Source organism: Mastigoproctus giganteus, chromosome 5 (genome assembly GCF_048544385.1).
Source record: "Mastigoproctus giganteus isolate SK-2022 chromosome 5, ASM4854438v1, whole genome shotgun sequence".
In the NCBI taxonomy this organism is placed as follows: Eukaryota; Metazoa; Arthropoda; class Arachnida; order Uropygi; family Thelyphonidae; genus Mastigoproctus; species Mastigoproctus giganteus.
In genome coordinates this window covers 139,216,664-139,230,776 of record NC_143579.1, presented here as the reverse complement: position 1 = coordinate 139,230,776, position 14,113 = coordinate 139,216,664, and the positions used below count along the sequence as shown (strand labels likewise).

At 39.9% G+C, this 14,113-nt stretch overlaps 1 protein-coding gene across 1 annotated transcript in view; it reads right to left on the bottom strand.

The window, feature by feature from the left end:
• Positions 1-14,113, bottom strand: part of LOC150085729 (uncharacterized) — a 155,528-nt gene that overhangs the window by 111,257 nt on the left and 30,158 nt on the right. Inside the window, exon 2 of the mRNA XM_090373465.1 lies at positions 13,581-13,651. Within this exon, the coding sequence (XP_090229591.1) occupies positions 13,581-13,651 (71 nt within the window). The remainder of the gene's footprint in view (positions 1-13,580; positions 13,652-14,113) is intronic.

The window sequence follows — 14,113 nt, the reverse complement described above, 5'->3', positions numbered from 1 at the left end:
ATTCATCAGACCAGACGACCTTCTTCCAATCACTCAAGGTCCAGTTTCGATGTTCGCATACCCATTGTAGGCACTGTTGGTAATAGGTAACATGCCCATGATAACCATGGTAGGTTAGCATGGCACTCAGAGCAACCTGTGGCTACGCAGCCTCATTTTCAGCAGGGTTTGATGTACTGTGTGTTGTGACACATTACTCCTGTCACCAACATTCCAATTACTGGCTATTTGCGCCACAGTCTCCCTTCCGTTGCCACATACCATCCGGGAGAGCCTTCACTCACCTCGAGCATCGATGAGCATGGTCATCCAATACCTCGCTGGCGGTTTGTGGGTTTCCCCTCCTCAGATCACTTTCGGTAGGTACTAACCATGGCTGACTGTGAGCACCCCACCAACCGTGCCGTTTCGGATATGGTCTGACCGTCATCTGGTCATTACAATTTGGCCTTTGTCAAATTCACTTAAGTCCGCTGCTTTCCCATCTGAAGAACAAGAGTAACACTGATTAACAGAGCTCAGTATCAGGTGTTTTTTATACCATGTCCCGACCTGCACTGTAGCTCACTTGCAGTTGCTTCGATTTGCATAATGACTCGCTGGTCATGATTGTTTGGCTCATCAGTGTATATATATACATATATATATATGTATATGAACACACCTAATAAAATTATGATGAAGAGGGCAAGGAAACCATTTAACATAAAGAATATACAATATAACACCTCCCCACACAACCAAGAAAAAACAGGATGCAAGCCTTCATTTCAGAGCTTATTCATTTCATTATTTCACAAAAAAATAAGTAATCTACAAGGGTATAGCCAAAAGTTCACTGACTGGCAGCCTTAAACATGAACTGCAAATAGTAGAGCATTCTGCCACTAGCTGTTGCTATCTCCCAAGTCAATATTGTGAATGTTACTGCTATAGTCAACTGTGTAATGTTGCTACAGTTGTTTATTATAGTGCTTGTTAAGTAAGAATGGCAGTTTCATTTATTTGTGAAATGGCTGATTTGAAGGAACAACACATATGCATAAAATTTTGCTTCAAACTGGGAAGACAGAATCAAAAACATACGAGATACTCAAAAACAGTTTTTGGGGAGAACACAAACATTTGAGTGGTTCTTGCGATTCAAACATGGGAAAACATCAGTTGAAGGCTGTGAGTATTCAGGTTGCCTATCGATAAGTTTCACAAATGAAACTGTGGAGAAAGTTGCCAAATCATCAATGAAAACTGATAATGACCATTTCTGATATTACTGACAGGCTAGGTCTCTCTTATTAAACGTGCCAATTCATTTTAACAGAGGAATTGAACTTGCAGCTGATCTCTCCAAAGCTTGTGCGTTGGTTGCTGACTGAGGAGTAGAAACAGAGGCATGTGTTGGTCTGTCAGGAACAGCTGAATGAGATCAGAAATAATCATAAGTTCCTCACAAGAATTATAACTTGGATTATAAGAGTAGAGTGCCCTCAAAGAAATTAAAATGGGGGAACCATCAAATTTCAGCTGCCCAACTCAACGCTTGAGCATCAGGCAATCCAGAGGCAATCTTAAAGGCAGAATGTGTTTGTCCCACAGGCAATCTTAAAGGCAGAATGTGCTGGTCCCACAGGAGATAGTTATTGTCGGTGACTACTGTCAGGGAGACAGCAAATATATTGTGCAAAAAGAATAGGTGGAATAGGACCAGGGTATGTCTGCCATTGGCAAAGGTTGATGACTTTGTTCACCAGATATCATCCTTCAAGGGCACAAAGGGTGGTAATGTTGTACATGTTGGCACTAATGACATTAAGAGTAGATCTGCAGACTTATTTAACAAGAACAGATCAATGTTGAAAAAAAGTCAGGAGTTAGGGTTACATTTGAAAGTGTCTGAAATTCTGCCCACGTGTGATATATGGGAGTATATGATGAGAGCCTTCTCAATCAGTTTGGCTCTGGAGAGATTGTGCAAGGCTCAAAGAGCACGATCTGTGCTTGTTAACAGGAGAGACTGCTTCTACAGGGCTGGGATACACTTAAATACAAAGGAGGTGCAAAAATATTTGCTGATGCTATCGAGACAGGGTGAGGCAGGTCAGAAAACTGCTAGCTTGGGGTAATTAACAGAATAATACGTTAACAGTTACCACAGGCAGAGGTGAAAGTGATTCTTGCATTACTTCTATAGAAATGAGCAGCTGTCTGGAAAGTAAGGTGCTGAGGATTTCAAGAACTACTGGGGGTCATGAGGGAACAAGTAAATACATGTATTTACTTGTTCCATGATGCTGTGTTTGGGTAACTAAGAGTAAGAACACGTGCATGTATACTTGCATGTACACCAATGCTAGGAGTACAGTAAATAAATTTGATGAAATTGAGAAGCTGGTCAAGACATCAAAGGCAGATATTGTTGGGATATCAGACGTGGCGTAACACAGATGTAAGGAATGCAGAATTGGAATTTGGGGAGTACAATATGTACAGAAAGGATAGACAAGATAGAAAGGTAGGAGGGGGTTAGGCTGTTCGTTTTTGTTAGTAATTGACATGTTGTGTCAGTTGGTGTCACTTAAGCAGTGGGAAAGCAAAGTTGAGAGTAGGAGTGTGTTATAGGCCTAATGACTCTGATGAGTATAATGCACAACTGTACAGAGAAATAGATTGAGGCAGTAAATCAGATTGTTTATTTTTTATATTTTTTTATGAAATCCCAAAACACGAGAGGTATTAGATCCTATAGTACTTAGTACCATGCTTGGGTTGGAGGTTGAGAAGACGAAAGAAGATATTTGTTGACATTAGACTTGAACTTCTGTAGACTGTAATTTTCAGAAAATACGTATGAAGGAAGGTTGTTCCAGAAAACGGCAGTTGAATGAATAAACTAGGAAGATGAAAAGTTGGTTCTGTGAGTTTGAAGTTGGACAATAAATGGATGTTGGCTGGTGGCGTCACGTGTTCGGACTGTTTTGAAAGAGAGAGCAGGAATTATAGAAGCCAATTCAGAAGAACAGTGCACATGGAAGTACCTGTAGAAAAGGCATGCAAGAGTAACAGTACATCTATGAAACAGACAGGGGAGAGACTCTGTTAGAGAGGAGTCATTAATTAACCCAACTTCCTTCTTCTGAGTGAAATCTAGAAGCCTGAGAGAGAGGTTTTGAGGGCACTGCCCCAGATGTGGGAACAATATTCCATGGTAGGGCAGATTTGCAATTTATACAGAGTGAGCAGCTGTTTGGAAGAAAAGTAACGCGGAGAGCGAAAGAGAAAACCAAGTTTTTTAGATGCAGAGGAAGCAATATTTATAATATGCTTGTGCCAAGAGAGATTAGACGTCAGGGTAATCCCCAAAAGAGATATATCATCATGCCTAGAAATCGAAGTGTCACCAAAGATAGCATAGGACCAGAAGAATACCTTTTGCGAGATATAAGACAAGACTGAGCTTTGGAAGGATTGAAATCAACTAAGTTATAATTTGTTCCACTGGAGAATTACCTGGAGATCGGCATTTAAGGAATTGGTAGTGGATATTCGAGAAGTTGAAGCTGATTGAACAGGGAAAGATTTTTCAAAATGGAAAGTGGAATGCAATGTGCTATCATCAGCAGAACTATGGATAGGATTTCCAGTCAATGGATGAAGTTCATTAATATACAAGAGGAACTGTGTGGGGGAAAAAAATGAACCTTAGGGTGCACCAGCATTAGCGGAGAAGTTAGAAGACAGGGAGCCATCTAACATCACCCTCAGTGAGCGATCAGAGAGAAAACTGGATAACCAATTACAGAAAACAGTTGGCAAACAATAAGATGGAAGCTTGTTTAGAAGACCTTTATGCCAAACATGATCAAAAGCTTTTGAGGTATCAAGAGCAACTGCTTGGGTTTCACTGAACTTTTCCATTGAATTTGTCCATAAATGGGTAAAATAAGGCTGAATATAACCATTGGATCAACACTGATCCAATGTTGGATCCAATCGTTGATCAGATGGAAGGTTTCTAGGTAGTTTAAGAGTTGGCGGTTAATTGATTTCTCCATTAATTTAGAAAGAGTAGAAGTAATTGCAATGGGACGATAATTGGATAGGAGGGACTTGTCATCCTTTATAGGAACTGGCTGGATATGAGCAAATTTCCAAGCAGAAGGAAAAACACCTTTGGAATAAGAAAGTGAAAAAAGGTGGCAAAGAACAGGAGTAAGTTCAGGAGCACAGGTTTTGAAAACAAGTGGAGAAATACCATCAGGACTTGGGGATTTCTTAGCATCGAGATTCGTCGAAATCCTTCTGACATCCTTTTGATGGAAGACCACAGGAAGCACTGAATTGAGCGTGTTGGGAGGTGTTTTACCAAGATCGTTAATACATGAGTTGGAAGAAAAATAGGATGCTAGCAGGTCAGCTTTTTCATTGGCTGAAGTGACAACAGAACCATCTTGTTTTGATAGAGATGGGCAAAAGTTGTGGCCAATAGCTTTGGCAAGAGACCAGAATGCTCGGCTACCATTAGAGCAAAAACCAACTTTTCTACTCTTAGCCTGTTCAAAATTTAGTTTGGACTCATTAACGACTGCTTTACAATTGTTACAGTTGTTAACAATTGCTCGTAACAATTGTTGGTGCAGACAGAAAATGAAACTGAAGAATTGGAAACAATTACGATATGCAACGTTCTTCTCTTGAACAGCCTTAGCACATTTATCGGAAAACCAAGGTTTAGAGAAAGGATGAGATTTTAAAGTGGAGTGTAGAATAAAGGATTCCATTTCGACAAGAATAATTTTACTGACACGATCTGAGCAAACTGACATCAGAAGTTTTGAAACAGTAATCCGGCCAAGGAAAAGTAATCTCTCAGGTCATTCCATTTTGCATTCTTGTAATGCCAAACAATATTAGGTTGGGAATAGCTATGAGATAAAGGCTCCATTGGAGAAGAGACAATCACCAAGTTGTGATCTGAGGTGTCTAAAGGACCACTCACTTCGACCGTATACTTAGAAGGGTTATTTGTGAGAAAAAGATCAAGTGTGTTGGCGGTATGGTTAGGATTGTCTGGTATTCTTGTAGGTAAATGAACAATCTGTGCAAGGTAATTACAAAAGTCTTAGCATCTCGACCAGCTGGGTCGGTGTAACTAGAAAACGGAAGTCAGCTGAGTAGTTATTCACACTACTCAGACAATTAAAATCACCAAGGAAAATTATCTCACTTGAAAGTTGGACTGGAGGAAGTCAAAGAGCTCCAAGTGATTAGTGGAGTTGGACAGAATGGTAGAGACAACAGATGAATTTGACACAATGAGGTAGAGAGATTTTAAGCTAGAGAAGATCGAAAAGAGGAGATTCCAAATTACCAAGTCTCTGAAAGGAAATATTGGAACGGACATATGCACAAGTTCCACCACTGATGTGAAAGGAATCATAGTGAATAATTTGGGCAACTGAGATGAGCAGTAGTTGAATCAACTGATAACTGAGATTCTGTCAGAAAAAGAACATGGGGTTTGGCAGGCTGCAAGTACAAATGGACATCATTGAGATTATAATTGAGACCACGTATATTTGTGAAATGAACTAGGAAGTGTTTTGGAGGTTTAGATCTTTTCGCAGGTAAGCTTACTCTATTAGTTTGACAATTCATGGTGTATTCAATAGTAAGAAAAAGTATGTGTGGGGGGGGAAGCGCTGTATGAAGTAATGAAATTTTTTGATATGGTGTACACATGGTAAGAATATACCCAGATCCTTGACATAACGTGGCCTCAACAATGCTCCCTGCATACACACTACTCAGACTCCCTCCAGTAACTATCTGGCAGAGTAGAGGTAGAAAGATTATACACTAGCTGATCCGGAAGCCTCCTAAAGAGTTACCAATAGGTTCAGACTGATGTAGTAACTAGCGGCTGGCCTGCTAACACTGTTTTAGAGCTGTGCCCTCGAAATGTAAGGAAGATTGTATCTCGCCGTGATGTTCATCATAACCTCAAAAGTCATCAGTCATACTGCATGATGGAACAGATGGGGAAGGGTCGACTGGAACTTAGCTCTGGAGACTAAACATGCATTCCACCACTTCAAGTCTACAATAAGCAAAGTGGTGTTACTGCACCGGTTAAAATCCCCATTGTCTTATAATAGAGGATTTAAAATTCCCAGATAATGACTGGAACTTGTGGGTTGGTCACTTGCAAAACAAGTCTTTTCTGGATTTATTCGATAATTGTTTTCTACAGCAGCAGCATGTTTGAGAGGAAACCAGAGCGAGTAATACTCTTGATCTGAATACCAGCAGTGGTTATTCATACATTAAGAATCTGTAAATAATGGAACCAGTAGGTGGCAGTGATCACAGTTCATTGATGTGGTATTTACTCAGAGATGTAACTATCATTAGGGGTAAAGGGAAGGATTCTTACTTCAAAAGGTAACTACAGTGGTATGAGACAGCTTTTAAATTCTATACAGTCGGACCAAATGGTGATAATACCAACAGCAAATTCCAAAATGGGAAGAATTCAAGGAATTAATTTTGGAAGATACTAGGCTTTTCATCCCAACTAAGAAATACTGTTCAAGGTTTAGGAATAAATGGATATCAGATGAACTAATGAGACGCAGGGCAGAGAAGAAAAATGCATGGAAGACATAAATTATCAGGAGTCACAGAAGCTATGGTAGATATAGGCTAGTCTGTAATCAAGTCACAAAGGCGATTAAGGCAAGCGAAGGCAGAGAATGAGAAATCTTTGGCAAAGAATGCAAAGACTTCTTTATCTTATGTAAATGCTAGAAGGAAGGGGATGAATCAGATTTGTTAACTTGATATTAGTGGTTCAACAGTCAATGACTGCTCAGGTAGCTGATAAACTGAGTGACTATTTTGCATCTTCATTCACACATGAATTATTCTGAAGTGCAAGCATAAGGCTTATCAAACTCTAACAGGGAGCTAAATGATTTTGCAATAACTGAGAGCAAAGTGTAGTAGAAATTGTTGAAGTAGAACATAAGAAAGGAACCTGGGGTGGATGTTGTTGTTGTTGTTGTTGTTATTTGTTATTTGGTTTTTAGGAGCATTAGCAACTAAGGCCATATTGCTCCGGGATATGCGGTGGTCATTCCTTGACCTTTCCGCATACTCCGTATTTGGTGGTGACGGGCTCGAACCCCGGTCTAATCAAGAATGGGGTGGATGAATCTATTCAGTTATATTATAGGAGGCAGCAAAAGAAGTAAGCAAATCCTTAGCCATGTATATGAGAACATCTTTGAGAGTGCTAAGGCTGTACAAGAGAAAAATGTTGCATTTTGTAATTGGCTTGTTTCCAATTCTTACAGTTTCATTTTCTGCCTACATCAAAGCTCACAACAATTGTAAAGCAGTTATTAATCAGTCCAAACTAGATTTTGAACAGGCGAAGAGTAGAAAACTTGTTTATTGCCCTAATGGTAGCCGAGCATTCTGGTCTCTTGCCAAAGCTATTGGCCGCAACTTTTGCCCATCTCTGCTCCCACCCTTTTCAAAACCAGATGGTTATGTCGCCAATTCAGCCAACGAAAAAGCTGACCTGCTAGCATCCTATTTTTCTTCCAGCTCATATATTAATGATCTTTGTAAAACACCTCCCACCACGCTCAATTCAATGCTTTCTGTGGCCTTCTGTCAAAAGGATTTTGACGAATCTCGATGCTAAGAAAGCCCCAGGTCCTGATGGTATTTCTCCACTTGTTCTCAAAACCTGTGATAATGAACTTACTCCCATTCTTTGCCACCTTTTTTCACTTTCATATTCCAAAGGTGTTTTTCCTTCTGCTTGGAAATTTGCTCATATCCAGCCAGTTCCTATAAAGGGTGACAAGTCCATCCCATCCAATTATCATCCCATTGCAATTACTTCTACTCTTTCTAAAATAACGGAGAAATCAATTAACTGCCAACTCTTAAAACTACCTAGAAACCTTCCGCTATGACTCTGGTCAACGATCGCCAGTATGGATTCCATCAGTGTTGGTCCACTGGTGATATTCAGGCTTATGTTACCCATTTATGGACAAATTTAATGGAAAAGTTTGGTGAAACACAAGCAGTTGCTCTTGATATCTCAAAGGATTTCGATTGTGTTTGGTATAAAGGTCTTCTAAACAAGCTTCCATCTTATGGTTTGCCAGCTGTTTTCTGTAATTGGTTATCCAGTTTTCTCTCTGATCGCTCACTGAAGGTGATGTTAGATGGCTCCCTGTCTTCTAACTTCCCCACTAATGCTGGTGTCCCCCAAGATTCAGTTCTTTCCCCAACACTTTTCCCCTTGTATATTAATGAACTTCTTCCATTGGCTGGAAATCCTATCCATAGTTTTGCCGATGATAGCACATTGCATTCCACTTTCCATTCTGAAAAACCTTGCCCTGCTCAATCAGCTTCAACTTCTCGAATATCCGCTACCAATTCCTTAAATGCCGATCTCCAGTGGGGTAAAGACAACTTAGTTGATTTCAATCCTTCCAAAACTCAGTCTTGTCTTATATCTCGCAAAAAGGAATCTTCAGCTCCTATGCTTATCTTTGGTGACACTCCAATTTCTAGGCAAGGTGATATATTTCTTTTGGAGATTATCCTGATTTCTAATTTCTCTTTGCACAAGCACATTACAAATATTGCTTCCTCTGCATCTAAAAAACTTGGTTTTCTCTTTCACACTTGGTGTTACTTTTCTTCGAAACAGCTGGTCACCTTGTACAAATTGCAAATCTGCCCTACCATGGAATATTGTTCCCACATCTGGGGCGTTGCCCCCAAAACCTTTCTCAGGCTTCTAGGTTCCATTCAGAAGAGGGCACTTAGGTTAATTAATGACTCATCTCTAATAGTCTCTCCACTGTCTGTTTCATAGATGTACTGTTTCTGCTGCATGCCTTTTCTAAAGATACTTCCATGGGCACTGTTCTGAATTTGCTTCTATAATTCGTGGTCTCTCTTTCAAGACAGTCTGAACACGTGCCACCACAAGCCGACACCCATTTACTGTTCAACTTCAAACTCACAGAACCAACTTTTCATTTTCCTTCCCCGTGTATTCCTTCAACTGCTGTTTTCTGAACAACCTCCCTTTGTACGTATTTCCTGATAATTACAGTCTACAGAAGTTCAAGTCCAATGTCAACAACTATCTTCTTTCATCTGAACCTCAAACCCAAGAACAGTACTAAGTACTGTAGGTTCTAATACCTCTCATGTTTGGGATTTTCATAAAAAAAAAAAAAAAATCTTTGGACTCATGAGAGGTCCCCATGGACTGCAGTTGTGAAAATGAATCCCAATTTACAAGGGGGATCGAAGGGTGACATGAGTAATTACAGACCTGTTAGTTTAACTTCTGTTTGGGGGATGATAAGGCAGTCACTGGTTAAAGAAGCAGTGCAGGATCATCTAGACAAGACCGCAGTTATAGTTCCGTCACAGCATCAGTTTGCTAAGTTGAAGTCTTGTCTGACCATTTCAGTGGAAACTATGATATAAATACAAAGGAACTGGATGCAAAAAATAATTCTGATGTCATATACAGGGTTGTTAAAATTAAAGTATCCCTATGTAGAGGGCTGTGGAATGAGTTCTAAGGCTCGTACTGGAGAGAAATTTGGATAACAGGTAAAATAAAAAATGCTCTCGCCATTTATTGGAAAATAAAATCTATTTACAAAATTTGTCACTATATGGCGCTGTGGCAATACAAATCAGTTAAGCAGTGCTACAATTGTTCAATGTGTCCTCCATTTTGGTCAACAATAGTTTCCATTCGAAGAACAGCATTTTCTACAGCAGAATGTAACATATCAACTGGAATAGCCAGCACATGATGTCTAATGCAGTCGCATGGGGTGAAGTCTGGTGATCGGGGTGGTGAAGATGTCTGGAAACAACGGCTGATGACCTGTTCGCCTGTAAAGTGTTGCCTTAGCAATCTTTGGACACAATGTTGTATGTGGGGTGGCACACCATCTTGCATGTATATGGTATCCTGAAGGCATCCACGTTGTTGCAACCAGGTGCGGGGTCCAGTCGGTGTTACCTGTTCAAAAAAATATGGCCCAATCATGGATGGGGCTTTAAATAAGCACCACACTGTCACTTTTGGAGAATGCAACGGGACCTCTCATATAACTCGAGAGTTTTCTGTTGCCCAAATGCGACAGTTGGTGCGCATTCACTTTTCCGTTTAAGCAGAAGTGGGCTTCATCACTCCAAAGGATGTTCCATGGACAAGTGATATCCACTGTCATTTGGGCCAGAAACTGTAGCATATGTGAAATGAATATCTGCATCACCATGCTTTAGCTGCTGTAGCATGTGCATCTGTAAGGACAGTACTGCAACACCTGATGCATTACTAGACTTACAGTGGAATACGGTATGTCCACTTCACAAGAAACAGCTGGCACACTTGTGCTACCACATGGAGATTGACTTGATAAATCCACGACAGCCATAGCCACATCTTCAACATGAGGAGTCCACTCTTTTCGACCTCTACCTGGTTGAACACCAAGATGTCCTGTCGCTTCAAATTTCGCAATCATTTTGCAAACAGTCATAGGTCCCCACCTTATGCGCTTCTGACGCGGAATTCTCTGATAGCCACAGCTGCATTGTTGCTGTTCTGATAGTTGTTGTTATTTAGTTTTTAGGAGCATTAGCAACCAAGGCCATATAGCTCTGGGGATATGCGGTGGTCATTCCCTGACCTTTCCGCATCCTCTGTATTTGGTGGTTACGGGCTCGAACCCCGGTCTAATCAAGAAGCATGTGCTACACACTGCTGCTCCTTCCCACCTGACTACTGAGGAAAGGGACTTGGGTGTTACAATACGGTCAGACATGAAATTCTCTGAGCATTGTAAACAGGTTGCAAGGAAGGCCCATGGTGTCCTATCGGTGATCTATTGAACTTTTGCAAGTAGAGATAGGGACGTGATAATCCCATTATATAAGGCTTTTGTTAGACCACACTTGGAATACTGTGTTCAAGTATGGAGACCACACCTAAAGAAAGACATCGAGCTTCTTGAAAGGGTGCAAAGACGAGTAACTCGCCTGGTGAGATCGGCAAAAGGGTGTCTTTATGAAGAAAGACTTCGAATATGTGGGTTGCAGAGTTTGGAAACTAGACACCTTAGAGGAGATTTAATTGAGGTGTTTAAGGCTCTGAGAGGCATCAGTAAAATGAATGAGAACAAAATTTTCAAGATTATAAATGATGCTAGAACTAGGGGACATAAATTCAAGTTACGGGGGGGGGGGGAATGTTTAGATTGGACTGCAGGAAGTTTTATTGTAGCCAGCGAGTTATAAATTACTGGAGCCTACATGGGTGATAGAGGCTGACAGTTTTGGGAAATTCAAAGGTCATCTGGATAGTACCTTCAGGTCAGGGAAGCGCATAGGATGATAGGTTTAATTTCTTTTTCTTTTATTAATTATTATTATTTATTTTTTATCATTGTTTTATTCGGTTTTTTTTGGCTGGTGCAGCATAAGCCATAGGCTTTCTTGTACTATGCGGCCATTACTAATACTAAATTTCTCTTCGGTACGAGCCTTAAAACTCGATCCAGAGTTCTACATAGGGATACTTTAATTTTAAGAACCCTGAACTTTGATTTTAGGAAAGCATTTGATACTGTTACATATGAAAGACCACCGTACAAATTGGAGCACTATGTCATTAAGTGGAAGAAGACAAGAGTGGTAATCAGTGGACAATGCTCTTCGTGGACTAATGTTATTAGTGGAGTCCCCCAGGCGTCCGTGTTGGGCCCATTATTATTTTCTGTGTTTATCAATGATATTGATAAAGGTATATCAGGCTTAGTGTCCAAGTCTGGAGGCAATACAAAGGTTGGAATTGTTGTTAATGACAGTACTCTACTTCAACAGGATCCAGAAAAATTGAGCAGGTGGCAGCTGAAGTTTAACATTGACAAATACAAACTACTGCATATCGGTAGCAGTAATCCCAGAGTAACGTACCAACTGTGCGGTACTACATTGGGGTATTGGAGAATGAAAAAGACCTGAGGATAATTGTGAAGTCAGATATGGAGTTTTCCGAGTAGTGCAGAAAGGCTGCAAGAATAGCTCATGAGTATTGTCAATGATATAGAGAAATTTTGGTAGCAGGGATAAGGAGATGATTATCCCCTTGTATAAAGCAATGGTCAGACTATACCTTGAGTACTCCATACAGGTCTGGAGTCCTCATTTTAGGAAGAATGTTAAGCTGCTGGAAAGAGTACAGAGAAGGGCAACGAGACTGGTGAGTGGAACAAAGGGCTGTTGTTACCAAGAAAGGCTTAAGTTTTGAAAATTGCAGCGCCTGGAGACTGCACCTGTGAGGTGATCTGATTGAGGCATTTAAGGCCTTGAATGGTTTAAGCAAGCTCAATGCTGATGGGATTCTTCCTCATGCTCAGATTTCACACCTGAGGGGGCATAAATTCAAACTGAAGAAAGACATTTGCAGAACAGATGTGCGGAAATTTGCCTTTAGCCAGCGGTTGGTTGATTTCTGGAACAAACAACCATCTGTTGTTGTGGATGTAGACAGCTTAAATAAATTCAATGCAGGACTAGACAAACGTTTGGAGCGAATTGATGGGTGAAATGGGAAGTTTTTTTTTCAGCTGATGCTGTATAAGCTTGCTTTCTTTCATGATATGCCTCTACTAATGCTAACGGGAGACAAAACATGGGTTTACCGCTATGACTCTGAAACGAAACAGCACTCGTCAGAGTGGAAATCCAAAACATTTCCAACTCCAAAAAAAAAAAAAAAAAAAAAAGGAAGGCAAGTCAGGTCCAACACGAAAAGCATGTTAGTGGTCTATTTTGATTGCGGGGCTTGGTTCCTCATGAATTTGTGCTCCAAGGCCAAACAGTTAACCTGCATTATTAGTTGGAGGCTTTGAAGCATCTTAGGGAAAAAGTCTGCTGAAAACATCCTGAAAGATGGCAGAACAAGGACTGGTGCTTCACCATGACAATGCTCCAGCGTGCGTGCATGTGCACACACACTGCTATCTGTGTGCATCAATTTTTATCCAATAAAACATGGCAGTTGGTCCCCACCCTTCCTGCTCACCCGATTTAGTCCCTTTTTGATATCTCCTTGTTACTAAATTGAAATCATAGCTAAAAGGGCATCATTCCCAGGGTGTTCAAGAAATTGAAAAAGAATCATGGGATGCCTTGCATGCAATCTCAAAAAAAAAAAAAATGTTCCAGTGGTGTTTACAGCAGTGGCAGAAATGCTGGACTTTGCATGAACTCACAAGAGGACAACTATAGTCAATAACAACAGCAAGCCTATTTCTTTTTATCGATCCAGTCTGGGAACTTTTGGATATGCCCTTGCGCTTCTTGGAGATATCAAGATTTTTAAAATAAATTTTAGCCATTCATTTAAAATTTATTCCTTATTTAGGTTTTGGTGATTACTGAGAAATAAATAATAATGTAAAAATCAAGTTTATATTAATATTTGTTCTAAACAAAAGAAAACTGCATACCTTACAGGGCACATTTCTGTTCTTGTCCCCATGCTCTTTGTATACCATTTTTATTGGGCTTGATGTTTTATCTGGTAAGTTTAATACACCACCATGCAAGGCAAAAAAAAAAAAAAAAAAAGATGTAGAAAAAAAGTCTTTTGTTTATGGACAAGCTGATAAAATCATAAAAGAAACTTCAGTTTACACATATGTCACTCTCAATTTATTTGTTTTATTCTACTATGCAGTATATCATACAGCATGTAATTAATTCACATTTTCCTAACATTGTCAAGGGTAATTTTTGCTATATTTATTTAACAATACTGGATTTATGGATTTTGTTCAGGTTTACAACAAAAAAATATTTCTACTTAATTTCTAGTAAGCAGCTAGGAAAACACAAAATTTTTTTGGTTTTTCACACTTCACTTTATACGTGCAAAACAGATATGAGGACATACTTGTTTAGGCAATTCTGGTTTAGTAATAAAATTGTTATACAATGTCAAGTTGACACTGCTTCTTAGACATGCCGTATGTCAAAGCAT